This window comes from Thermobia domestica, chromosome 7, assembly GCF_964235325.1.
Source record: "Thermobia domestica chromosome 7, izTheDome1.hap1.1, whole genome shotgun sequence".
Taxonomy (NCBI): domain Eukaryota; kingdom Metazoa; phylum Arthropoda; class Insecta; order Zygentoma; family Lepismatidae; genus Thermobia; species Thermobia domestica.
The window spans coordinates 228,999,841-229,012,357 of NC_137460.1; the positions used below are offsets into that span (position 1 = coordinate 228,999,841).

The 12,517-nt window shown below is 34.2% G+C and overlaps 1 protein-coding gene across 1 annotated transcript in view; it reads left to right on the forward strand.

Annotated features, from left to right (window-relative positions):
• LOC145689582 (gastrin/cholecystokinin type B receptor-like) overlaps positions 1–12,517 on the forward strand; it is a 209,236-nt gene that overhangs the window by 109,587 nt on the left and 87,132 nt on the right. The window contains exon 3 of the mRNA XM_081763762.1: positions 4,908–5,031. Coding sequence (XP_081619888.1) covers positions 4,908–5,031 — 124 coding nt within the window. The remainder of the gene's footprint in view (positions 1–4,907; positions 5,032–12,517) is intronic.

A 12,517-nucleotide genomic window follows, 5' to 3' on the forward strand; every position in this document is an offset into this window, starting at 1 on the left:
AACAGGAAGAAACAATCTAGCCCAGAAGCCATTAGACTAGCGGGCATGGAATTCACGAGTATTGATTGGTCAGCCGATCGAATGTTGTTTCTTTCTTTGACACTATTGTATTAGTGAACGTAAATTCTACCTAAGTTGTCGCTGGATTGCGAAATTAATTGTTTTCTTGTTGTTGTTTTAGCAAGGTATAAGTTGGTGTCTATATAATTTGAATCGTGAAATATCAAGAAAATAATTTAATTTAGCTGTTCATTTTTAAATCCAGAAATTTAGGCTTTGTATTTCATTTTAAATGTCTGACTTTTAAATGATTATCTGTGAAATTTATTTTTCGTTTTCTATAAATAATATTGCATGTGTACCATTCTAATATCTTCCAACGTAAATATCTGCCATTTTGAAAACAAAGAAGAAAAAAGAAGCGTTCTTTTATTTCAACACAGTTTTACACAAAACGGGATTTGGGTTCCTTTACTAAACCGTTTTATTCATTTTTCTGTGGGAATGGTATACAGCTAACTGCATTACTACTACTACTTTCACTGCTTTGATTAAGATGTATTCCATAAATTGTATTACGTTCTCCGCGGATAAAGCCCTGCGTTTAATTCTTTTCGCCTTCATTAATGTATGCATTAGTTCTTTCGTGTGTGTTTTCTGAATATCTGCCACAACAGGAACACAAAATACAAGATGACTGACTATATTAATAATAATGTGGTCGTAAATCAGGCTTTGCCTTTCTATTATCTGAGTGTTTTAGTTAAAGCGAGGTTTAATAATACATGCAGATTCATTAATTCGTATTTTCTCTTCTCGCAGTGACACTGAGGAAAACTGAGTTGGGAGTCTTGTGGTACTGGACATTTGTGATGCAACCACAAAACCAGTTTTTTGGGGTTATTTCTATCACTGTTTCGAACTCTCCCCTAAATACGGGACATTTGCGGTACCGACTGTACAACGCACATAAAAAATGCGGGTATTTTCTCCGTATACATACACAATAATTCACACAAAACATTAGAGGACATTGACAATATTAATAAATCAGATATTGCATACTAGTCATATAAAGCAATAGTAATATGTTAGAATAGAAAGAATAATGGGGGAAAGGAACTTAAAGAATGGAATCGCAACCTCGGTTTGTTTTTAAAAGAGTGGGAACTGTAAAGAAACATTACTGACTACTGGCAACAAGAAAGTGATTAACGTACTATACCTTACGAAGTAGCAATTGAAGTACATGAGAAGACGTGCATTATTAAGAAGTGTGGTAAGGACGACGAAAACACTAAGATTAGTATAATATACAAAGAAGAATTTGAAACGAATGAAATGAAATTTCAAGTGTAACATCCCTCGATTGTACTCCGAGGCTAAGGGAGAAGTGATTATGAGAATGAATGAAAAGATGGAATGAAGAAACTGGGAGAAAACAGGAGAATCCTGAGGAAGCCCACGTACGTTTGTAAACCACAAAGTTCATTTGGTACAAACTGAGATCGAACCAGAGACTCCACATAAAAGGTTAACGCTCTCCCAAAGATCTATCGTGGCCTCTGGAGACGATTTTGAATATTTATTTTCAGAAGGTTACAATTTCAGAATAAAAATATCCAAGTAAGATGTCATGTAGAAGATATTGGAGAGAGAAAAGAAAATTGGCAGTTGCCACTTACAAGAGAAGGAAGTTCTATTCTGTAAAATCGGTGGTTGAACAACCAAGTTACTGCAGCAATACCACAAAGAGAACACTGCTATTGAAGGGTGGTAACAAAATCTTTAATGGGTATGCCAAATCTTTAAGTGTACTATTTGGTGAAAGGCGTAAAAACCGAAACTCTATATGACGCTTTATATATATATATATATATATATATATATATATATATATATATATATATATATATATATATATATATATATATATATATATATATATATATATATATATATAACTTTGAGCCTTGAAGGAAAATCAAGCGACGTCAGCACATAAGATAGGACGAAAGAATCGAAAGCACACTAGCTAAATATGCAACTTCTGAAGATGTTTATTTCTTGAGAAAAATGTGACACGTTCGAAAATTGGAATAATTTTGTTTACTATAGAGAAGCAACTACGTTAGCTATTTTTATGTTAAGTGCTTGTAGATTAGACTGACAAGTGTGTAGACGAGTTCTGCAATCATTATTAGTCTATGATTATTATATTGACAATGCTGATTAATGTATGTATTTTTATCAGGTATATCGTAATTTCATACTTGTATATTGTTTAAGAACTCCGTCGATAGTTGCATCCAATGTGCTGATTCCACTCTACTAAAAGTAAGGTAGTAAATTTACTAACTCATTGCGGCTAATTTTGACTTTTCTGATGAGAGGTGGTGTTTCTTTATCTGTAGAGACTGTGTGACGTCGCGTCTAAGTAATCACTTTGACGACTACGAAGTAATTTCGAACAGTATCGCAAATAGCAATATCGTAAGTGACGCGTAATCGAGCAAAACACAAGTAACCATATTTCCGTTCAGATCATGGTGAAGAAACATAATGGATGGAACACCACTGATTTCAACTTTTAGTATCTCTTCCTTTCGATATATTCCGAAGCCTCTATTATTAAGTACCATTCCTTACTTTCTAACCATCTCAACTTTCTTCCTTAGTATAAGTAATTATAATAAAAGGAAATTGTCTTTGCCACCATTGAATCTAAAAGAGACCTTGGCGAATTTTACCAGTGTTGTTCATGATTAATAAAATTATAACGTATACCAGATTAACCGTATGCATCATTGAGAGTACTATGAACCACAGATTTACATAGATATTTTAAAGGCTTATCTACCCATCAGCTTAACTACAGGGTGTCCAATATACAATGCAACCCGGACTTTGAGATAGTAGAATTTCTGAACCTGAAGCGATACACAAATAATTCTTATACCAAAATCAAACCTTGCTCATGCATATATTTATAAACAAGAAAGCAACGATTGAAGTACACTATGAACCACACAGTGTTGCTAGATGTAACCGAAGGTGTAAATCAATTTTTTTACAAAACACGTAAATTGTCTCATAACTAATACGTATGGACGTCTTGTCGTTAATTTTCAGTTTATTTGGTTGGAGTAGCTTATAAACTATGGAGCAGAAAAAGAATTTTCATTTCCACCAATAACTAATCGGATGTTTCTGTAAGGGGGAACTAGGGAAATCGTAGTTTCCATAAATTAAAGCACTCAATTGGCAACATTGCTGATGTTTCAGTGCATCAAAAGGTGTGCTAAGGACCTGTCTACATTATGCAATTCCTGAAAACAACGGAAAATAAATTTTGAAATTATCATGATGATAAAACTTTTATTTACATGCACCCGGCAACACTGCTACTATCACAAAAGGAGTTATTAGGTCTACAGCGATGCTGGAGGTGTCCCTGTTTTGATTCGAACATGGGTTCACACGTTTCAAATTGTTGGCAGCAACTTTGCGAAGAGTAGAAATGTTAATGTTCTCAATGGCACTGCCAATGTTTGTTTCCAGGTCTTGTATAATTTGAAAATTGTTCTTATATATCTCTTGCTTTACCTAGCCCCATAGAAATGAACAGCAGTATTACCGGGTCCATGTAAGTAAAAGTTTTATCATAATAATTTCAAAGTTTCTTTTCCGTTGTTTTCAGAAACAGCATAATGTGGACAGGTCCTTAACACACCTTTTGAGGCACTGAAACTTCAGCAATGTTGCCAATTCAAAGTGTTAGTTTATGAAAACTATGTTTTGCCTAGTTTTCCCTTACAGAGGCCGCATCGAATTAGTTATTGGTGGAAATGAAAAATTCTTTTCTCTTCTCCATAGTTTACAAGCTACTCAAACTAAACAAACTGAAAATTAACGACAAAACATCCAAACGTATGTTATAAATCAATTTACATGTTTTGTAAAAAAAAAAAAAAAAATCCACCTTTGGTTACATCTGGCAGCGGTTCCTAGTGTACTTCAATCGCTGCTTCCTAGTTTAAAAATTGCATGAACAAAGCTTCATTTTGGTATAACCATTATTTGTGTACCGCTTCAGGTTCAAAAGTTATACTATCCCAAACTCCGGGTTGCATTATATATTTGACACCCTGTATATCTTCACTCAGGACAATGCCTAAATACACAGCTCTCAACACTAAGCTTTGGTTAGTATACAACACACTGGTGGCTTCAGATTCTTTCACAACCGTCTGACGTTAATTCTACCGAAAATGTCCCGTACATTCTCGAGGAAATATCCACAATCATAAAATCAACGTAAGAAAGCTCAAATGTGCAATATTGGACAAATGAAGGAATGTTATACTAGGAATAACCACTACCTTGCTGAACTCCATTCCAAGACGTTTACGGAAAATCGTCAATACGAAATGGAGTCCACCAAGTACTAGATATATTACGCATACCTGCCCTTCTTTCCCGAAAGTATTGAAGTTGAATATTTGTTCGAGCTGGAAATACTCATCTTAGCCTTTGTTTTTCTACGGACTATTTTTGTCCTGCTATGAAACGTTTCTTCTCTTATGTTGTGTTTGAACTTGAATGTGTTATAAATGAATACATACATTCCTAATTGAATGCCATTTTGAGTCACTGTACGAAAGTTATAAATCGTAGACGTTGATGGATGACGTTACATTGCTACATTGGATATTCACTACATAAAGTGGATCGTTACATACATTTTACATAAGAAATTATTACAGATTAAGAAATAGAGATTTCTTAACGTCTGAGACATTCACTTTTACAATCATATGCCTATATTTTTAATTTCCATCATACTTAAATGAAACTCATTGTTATATACTGTAGTTTAATTGCTTGTTTTTATATTTTTCTTTCAGATATTATGCCATTGCTCACCCTATGAGAGCCAAGTACATCTGCACTATTAGTCAGGCCAGGAAGATCATCGTGGGAACTTGGGTATCATCATTCTTCCTCGCCATTCCTATACTCTTCACTCAGGTAGGTTTCAGGAGGAAACTAAATGAATATACATTCAAATAGTGCAACGAATTGTCGTTATAACATTGAATATATATATATAATATGCAATCTCCGGACTGCGTTGTCTTGTGAGTCCAGTCCCTTATTTCTGTCTCTAGAAAGCATGCAACCTCCTTTAATTTCAAGCAGAAAAATGTCTCACGTCCTCGCTTCGCGAAGATATGAAAGCGCTTGGATGAGAGTCTTATGTGAAAACCAGTATAGGGAGCTGTGCCTAGCAGAGATGTTTTATTGAATGTAGGTTCATTCTTGTCGCTTCGATATTATACTTTTGTAAGCTGGAGAGCAAGGGAAAAGGACCGAGTAAGTGATCCCATTTGACTGAGATGACTTCATTGAGATTTGAATATTGTACCTATTCTTGCCCGACTGAATACGTTGAGTGGAGCAGTGAGTTACTTGTCTCTGATATTATAAGCTCGAAGCAAAAGAAGGTAGACAGGTCCATTTAAATGCTGAGATTTAAAAGTTTAGCTACTTTTGTCTGATTATGCTTCATACTTGAAATACCCCTAAACTTGTGAGTGAGTGTTGGATGAAAATTTAAATACTGATGTTAGGTATTACCGTACTTTAAGGAAAGTTAAAAAAGATCCGTTATGTGTAACCATATTCTTATATGCTATCATTAAGCATATTTAAGCAATGAATGTGGGTATTGTCCGATAAAGTTATAATTTCCTGTAAATGTTCTCTTTATATTATTTGTTGTATAAAGAGTAGGATAAAGCATATGTTGTATAGAGCATAAACAAGAATACTACCTTTGCCCAATTTTATTCTCCACAATTCGAGTTTCCCTGCCTATCCGGATAAGAATGCAAATTTTAGTATATCTAAAAGGACTAGTTTGCTGCTGTTGACAAGCCGGCACATAACAAATAACGTGTTAAGTAAGTTGCAAGCTTCATCACCCCAGTAAATTTAATTACGTTTACCAGAATCTAGTTAGTTTATCTGGTCAATTTTTTCCGTCTTAAAAATGTGACTCTGGTCTCTGATGAGGTTATTCCTATTAATTTATCTGCTTAATCAAATATCAAAAAGGCAAATTCACAGCAACGTCGACGATAATTATGAAGCACTCATGCTTTTCAAAGGGATTCTTAGCTCCATGGGTTTCATCTTACGTTCGTATCACCTGGCTACACCATCCAGCTCCACTAATCTGTTATCACTTTGGGCTTTTCCGGTTGCAGAGACACACTATAACAGTGAAACAAGTTCAGATTCATGTCTTGTGATAGGTTTGATACCGAGGAAAGTTGTCACGTAGTAAAAATACTCTTGAATAGGGATGCGCACGAGACAAGATTTGAGTCTTGTCTCGTCTCGAAAATGTGCTGTAAATGTGATGTCTCGACTCGAAAAACGTATATTTTTCTATTGGAAGAGCTGTGTCTCGACTCGAATTTTCTCAGGAAAATTCTGTCTCGACTCGACTCGTGCGCATCCCTACTCTTGAAACTGAAATTGAATGAAATTTCTAGTTTTCAATCCCACGATAATGCCCTGAAAATTAAAGAAAGGGGGTGGCGAAGGAGCATGAAAATGAACTTTCGAAACCGTAGCATAAAAATGGAACTGCAACAACTGTTGAATGAAACTAGAAAGCTAATAGCCAAGAATAATAAAGAAATATCTAAGTTATTAGAAGAAAAAGAAGTTAAAATAAGTATGTATAGTGAAAAGCTCGTAGGAAAGCCATTTGAAATTGTATTGAAACAAATTTACCTGTGTGTTACTGCTGAATTACAATGTATGTGTTAATATTATTTTCTTCCCTTTCACTATTAACTTTTTAGCAGCTTATTTCACTGTATTGAGTATTTTAGTTATTCACATTAACCCTAGAAAGACCATGCTCGCATCTGTTACGTAAAGGACCAAGGGGGAGGGGTCAAGTTTGCCCGCGCAGTTTTAAGAATTTTCTGAGTATATTGTTTCAACTTGAGTTAATGTGTTTAACTAAATTTCGGAAACAGAAACTTTTCAAGGAATTTTGCTTTTTATTTCTAAATAAAACAGACTAAATACAGTGCGTAAGACTGCTCCTATATTATACTAAATTTCTTATAATACTATGTAGAAAACTAATTTATAATTAACACCCGACAATAAAAGCCCAAGTGCTTATATAAAGGAGAAAAGCGACATTTTAAACAAAAATTATAGAAATTTTACATATAAAAATACAAATGAAAGGAGTTTTGGAGAAAACAAACATGGGTAGCCCCCATGACCAAGCGCGGATCAAATCGGCACGCGCAACATGATTTTTTTTACTTATTTTTATTTGCAATTAATACAACTGTGAATAATATAGAAAAGACATAATATTCGGTAAGGCAATAGTTATTGGAGTTCATGTTAGGCTACAAATAGCTCTAGTGATGTACACAAAACGTACCAAAATATTAAATAACTGACAATTTGCGCGCGTATTCTTCTTAAATGAATGTTTCTGTACATAGTTTTAATTGTTTAAATTATATTCAAGGCCTAATATATATACAAGGTGTTTCAAAAAACACCGACAACGTTTGGGAGGTGATTCCTGACACCACGATAAGAAGAAAAGTATAGACCAATCTGGGTGCACAAATGCTTCCTTTCGACTACCGAAAACATGAGAAAATGAACTTTAAAGGTCCATATCTCTAATACTATGGAATCTACCGCAGTCGGGTCAAGACTTCCCTTAGGAACTAGTATGTGCCCTATCCAAATATCAATGTTTCAGAATCCTGCAGTACTTCCGCAACGATTTTTATAGAGGTACTTGGTGAGTACTCCAAATTATATGCCTGTAGCCAAATTGCCTCTATAAAATTTGTTGCGCGAGTACTTTAATATTCTAAAATATGTACTTTTGGATAGCGCACATATTAGTTTTTAAGCGAAGTCTTGACCCGACTACCCGACCCGGTCCTATAGTTTTGGAGTTTTGGACCTTTAAAGTTCTTTTTTTTTTTCAAGGTTTCGGCAGCCTGTAACTCTGGAAGGAATCATTTGTGCACTCAGGTTGGTCTATAATTTTCGTCTTATCTAGATGTCAGGAATCACCTCCCAAGCGTTGTCGGTGTTGTTTTGAAACACCCTGTACGTAGATATATTTAAGATTTAATCGAATACTTCTGAAAAATGCAACATACTAAATGAAGATGGCGTTGGAATATATTTCGTCATTTGAACACCTCTAAAGTGATGTGGAATGCAGTTATAGAGGTCATGAATATTGCAATATTGGCACTCACTCAGGTCCAAGAGGAAATTTGCGCTCGATTCGTATCTTCAGAAAGACTACAAATGATCATGTTTATGTCCAGGGACTGACAAGTAAAGGGTTCAAATGGATAAATCGAGTTGCGGGATGAGCCATAGTGCGTGTCTGATAGAAGATGGGAAAATATGTGTATGTGCAAAGTTATAGCGGCGCAGAGCCATAAGAAACGGAGGTGGAGGAGGTCAAATTTGATTTGAGAAGGGCTATGCTGTTATATAAATACATCAAATAAACTGTTGAATCGTAAAAATAGTGAAAGATAGACAATACAAACGATGGTAATTTCACATATTGGCAAACGAAGAATGAGCACTGATCACGAACCTCCGCCGCCATCTTGAAATCCGCCATTTTGAAATCTGATATTTTTTTAAAATGGAAAGGTAGTCATGTGATATATCAATTAGGGCCAGAATGTTCTCCAAAAGTCAATTATAAACCTTATTGATCATTATCTGCAATTATTTGGACAATTTAGGCTCATCTTTATAGTTATTTAGTAAACTTATACTCGTATGCTGAAAGTTTGGATTATCACGAAAACACATCTACACCTAAGTTAAACACATCTACAAGCCAAGAAAACTAACAGAGAAATTTGTTATCCAAGTTGTATATAGTATTCATCTAACAACGCTGGTATTGCCGGGCTTTTGTGTGCTATTTGATACGGAAAAGTAATCGAAGGTCGAGTGTTAATGAAGTAAAAACATAGTAGAGATTTCAATTGACTTGCACAACACGATAGATTCAAGAGAAAAGGTAATATATTTCTCTTCATATGCAGATATACATTGGCTACATGGAGGGTTTTTTTCATACATACTACTAAAATTTTACTTATATAAATTTAGACAATTCCTTCACAAAGGAATAAGAAACTACAATATTATGACTCATTGTATTGACTGAAATGTTAGTTACAAAGAAAGCATTGAACTTCGTACGTGAGGGTTCATGTTAATTACCATAGAATACGAATACTGTGTACCATTCATTTACATCAACATGGCAAACTATGTGTAGTGAAAGCTCTCTCTTTTCCTTAGCATATAAACAGACTGACAGGCGACTTTCAGATTGAAGATCTCTGATGCTTGGTCATTCCATTTCTCGAGCCGGAAGCAGCAACTTCTGCATTTTAGAATATTTTTCCATTAATCTTATCTCCCACAGGGCAAACGAAGACCACTTCAGCAAGTCTTTCATGAAAAGAAAGCAGAAGGGCAAAAAGAAATAAATACACGACTCAAAGCACTCATCATTTCATAGTTCTCACCTAAAGGAAAGAACCATCGTCTACAGTTAGCTCCTCTACAAGGACGAATTCTCTAGTTAGGAAGTCTGAATAAATGGCAATGCCACAGTGTGTTTTGACACACTGCAGAACTTCAAAATTTAAGATTTTGTTTTTTCCTTTTTCCTCCATTCTCCACTCGAACTTTTAGTAATTGATTGACTGATATTTAAAAATAGAAAATAATTAATTCTTTAGATCTATTGAGTAGAAAGTTAATTTTAGTTTAGCGTTGTACTCCACAAAACTGCAACATAAGCATTATACTAAAATGGTAACCTCAACAGTACTGCGGTGGTCTATAAAGCAAGGATGATAGTCATTATTACCCCGATAAGCACAATTAGGGAACCAAGTTATAATTATCCATATCTTATGTTCAACTGGATGGATCATCTCCATCTACGAAATTCCTAATTTTTGATCTCCTACATCGTGTTCAGAATTAATTGTAATCTACCAAATAGTTTTTTGGATCTTGCGTCTCTCGGACAAAGTCTTTAGTAAATGAAACTCTTAATACGAGGTGCATCCAGAAAATATCTTTCCCACGCGTTCCGTAACTAGGAAACCGTATGATATGCGAAGTAACTGAGAGCACATAAGAAAGTAAGGTCCTAGTATGGCATATGAACTACCTAGTCCTCTCTCAGTAGTGTTGTGGCAGTGGTTAAAGATAGGCGTTTCTATTCCAGCTCCCGCCGCCACTAACTAATCAATAGAGCAACCCACATTATGCTTTATTTTTTGTTTAATTATGCTTATTTTTACCAAATTATCCTTTGTTATTAACTTCAAACATTGTTTTACATTAATCTTGTATGACGTATAATATTTACAATACATTAAATATTCCAAATATCTTGATCTATTTATTAATATTTTATGCAACTAGTTTCTTTCATATTTAATGAACTTTCTACTTAATGTACTGTAAAGAGATTTGCTTTACTCGAGTCAGTTTTTTCTATCACTTGCGTGCGCCTTAGAGGAGCATATATACAGAAAGGGAAAATAAAAGATGCCTCCAAAAGGTACAGAATCTGTTCAAGTTCAAGAGATACCCATAACAATATAGTGTGATGCTCCTCTGTACTATTCATTGTTAGCGGAAAGTTTTCTTCTTTCCCTTTTTCTTTTCTGCACACCAAATAGGTTACAGAAACAAAAATAAGCTTTACATTTTTCCACCTGCATATTAAATATGGGTTTCAGAAAATATTAATACAGTATGTTAAACTTTGAGTTAAACAGAATTTTCCAAGAATTGTGTTAATTTTTATGCTTTATTATGCTTTCAAAATTAGTTTCTTCTAGATCCTTGTACAACCACAACCATGTTCAAGGTACCAACCATATGTGTAAATTGCTGTTATGCTTTTTATGCTTTTAGGTTGCTCTATTAATCAAGTACAAAAGAATGTTATACAGAGACAAAAACTTTCGTTAAATCTATTAGTAGACTTGGGCTATTTGAAGATTCGTAATTCCTATATTTCTTTTAGAAAACCTCATGTAACTGTAACGGGAACTTTCTGCTACATATTCCTGGAAATATTAAAATATTTAACTAAAAGCATTAATTAAGATAATGAACTTCTTTCGATCATGTCTATCATCTACAATTTTCACTGTTTCCTGGCACTTGGATACACTACAGACTGCGGTGAAATGGAAATAAAAATTAATTTTACTGATAATATAAACAATTCTTACATATTTTTCTACACCGTTTGGTCTATACTATGAGGTCTTAAAACACTTCGAAGTTTCAGTATATGTATTTTTTAATTCGAACATTTTTGTTACATGCTGTAAGTATTTTATTATTGATAATGCAGATTATTGTTAATTTAATATCATAGTTAAAATCTATTCCCAATACTCATTCTTTTAAGACGAATCTGTTAAGGATTTAAAATCTTAATAAACGGCATAAACTACTGTAAGCATACACCAAAATATTTTGTTACTTATTAAACTTATTTCCAACTTACACCAGAATTTTCTCTTCCGCTCAAAACACTTAATCAATTTTGTTAGTTCAAAACAACTAAAGTACCATTTTGAATTTCCAGTTTACTTTAATCCTTTGAAGCTGAGTCAATCCATTCTAAGTGATCAAGCATGTGCCGCTCAACCATCTCCAAAACATTTAATTTTTCATGAATGTTTATCATATATCAGGGTACTTCGAAACCACGATCATTAGATTTTTAAAATATGTCGTAGCTACGAAGCGGATGCTTCCATTTTGCGTTTTCTCGATTTGATACATTTACGGATTATTCAATATCTCCACATGAGCACTCACTTACTGTAAACACTGACTGGGAAATATAGACCAAACGAAAGGACAACAGTCTTCTGTATGAAATGAAAGTTAAAACAAGAATAAAGATGACTGAATATCATTGATATAGCAGGAAGCAAGAGAAATGAGTACTTACAGACTTTTTGTCAAGTCTACATTTTGACTTTTTTCGCCTTCTGTTGATAGCGGCGCTAGTGCTGCTGTGGGTGTGACAAGACAGTGATTCACAACTAGAGGAAAGAAATGAGCTTGAGAACCTTCACTGGACTAACCATTCATCCTACATTGTTTTACGTAACAACAACGAATTTGCAGTTGAATTTTAGAACAAAACACCTCCTATAGTATGAAGTTATTCCTTAATACTTTCACCCTCTTCTATTAAAAAACACAAAACACGATTTGTTGTGTGTTATGGTATACTAAAGGAGTAACTATTCTCAAAATTTTCAGTTTTTTTTTTAAATCCAGGCCCATTGGAGATATTGGACACTGAAGTGTGCTAAATTGGTATGATTTCCCAACTTAACGATTTTTTCAGGCCTTT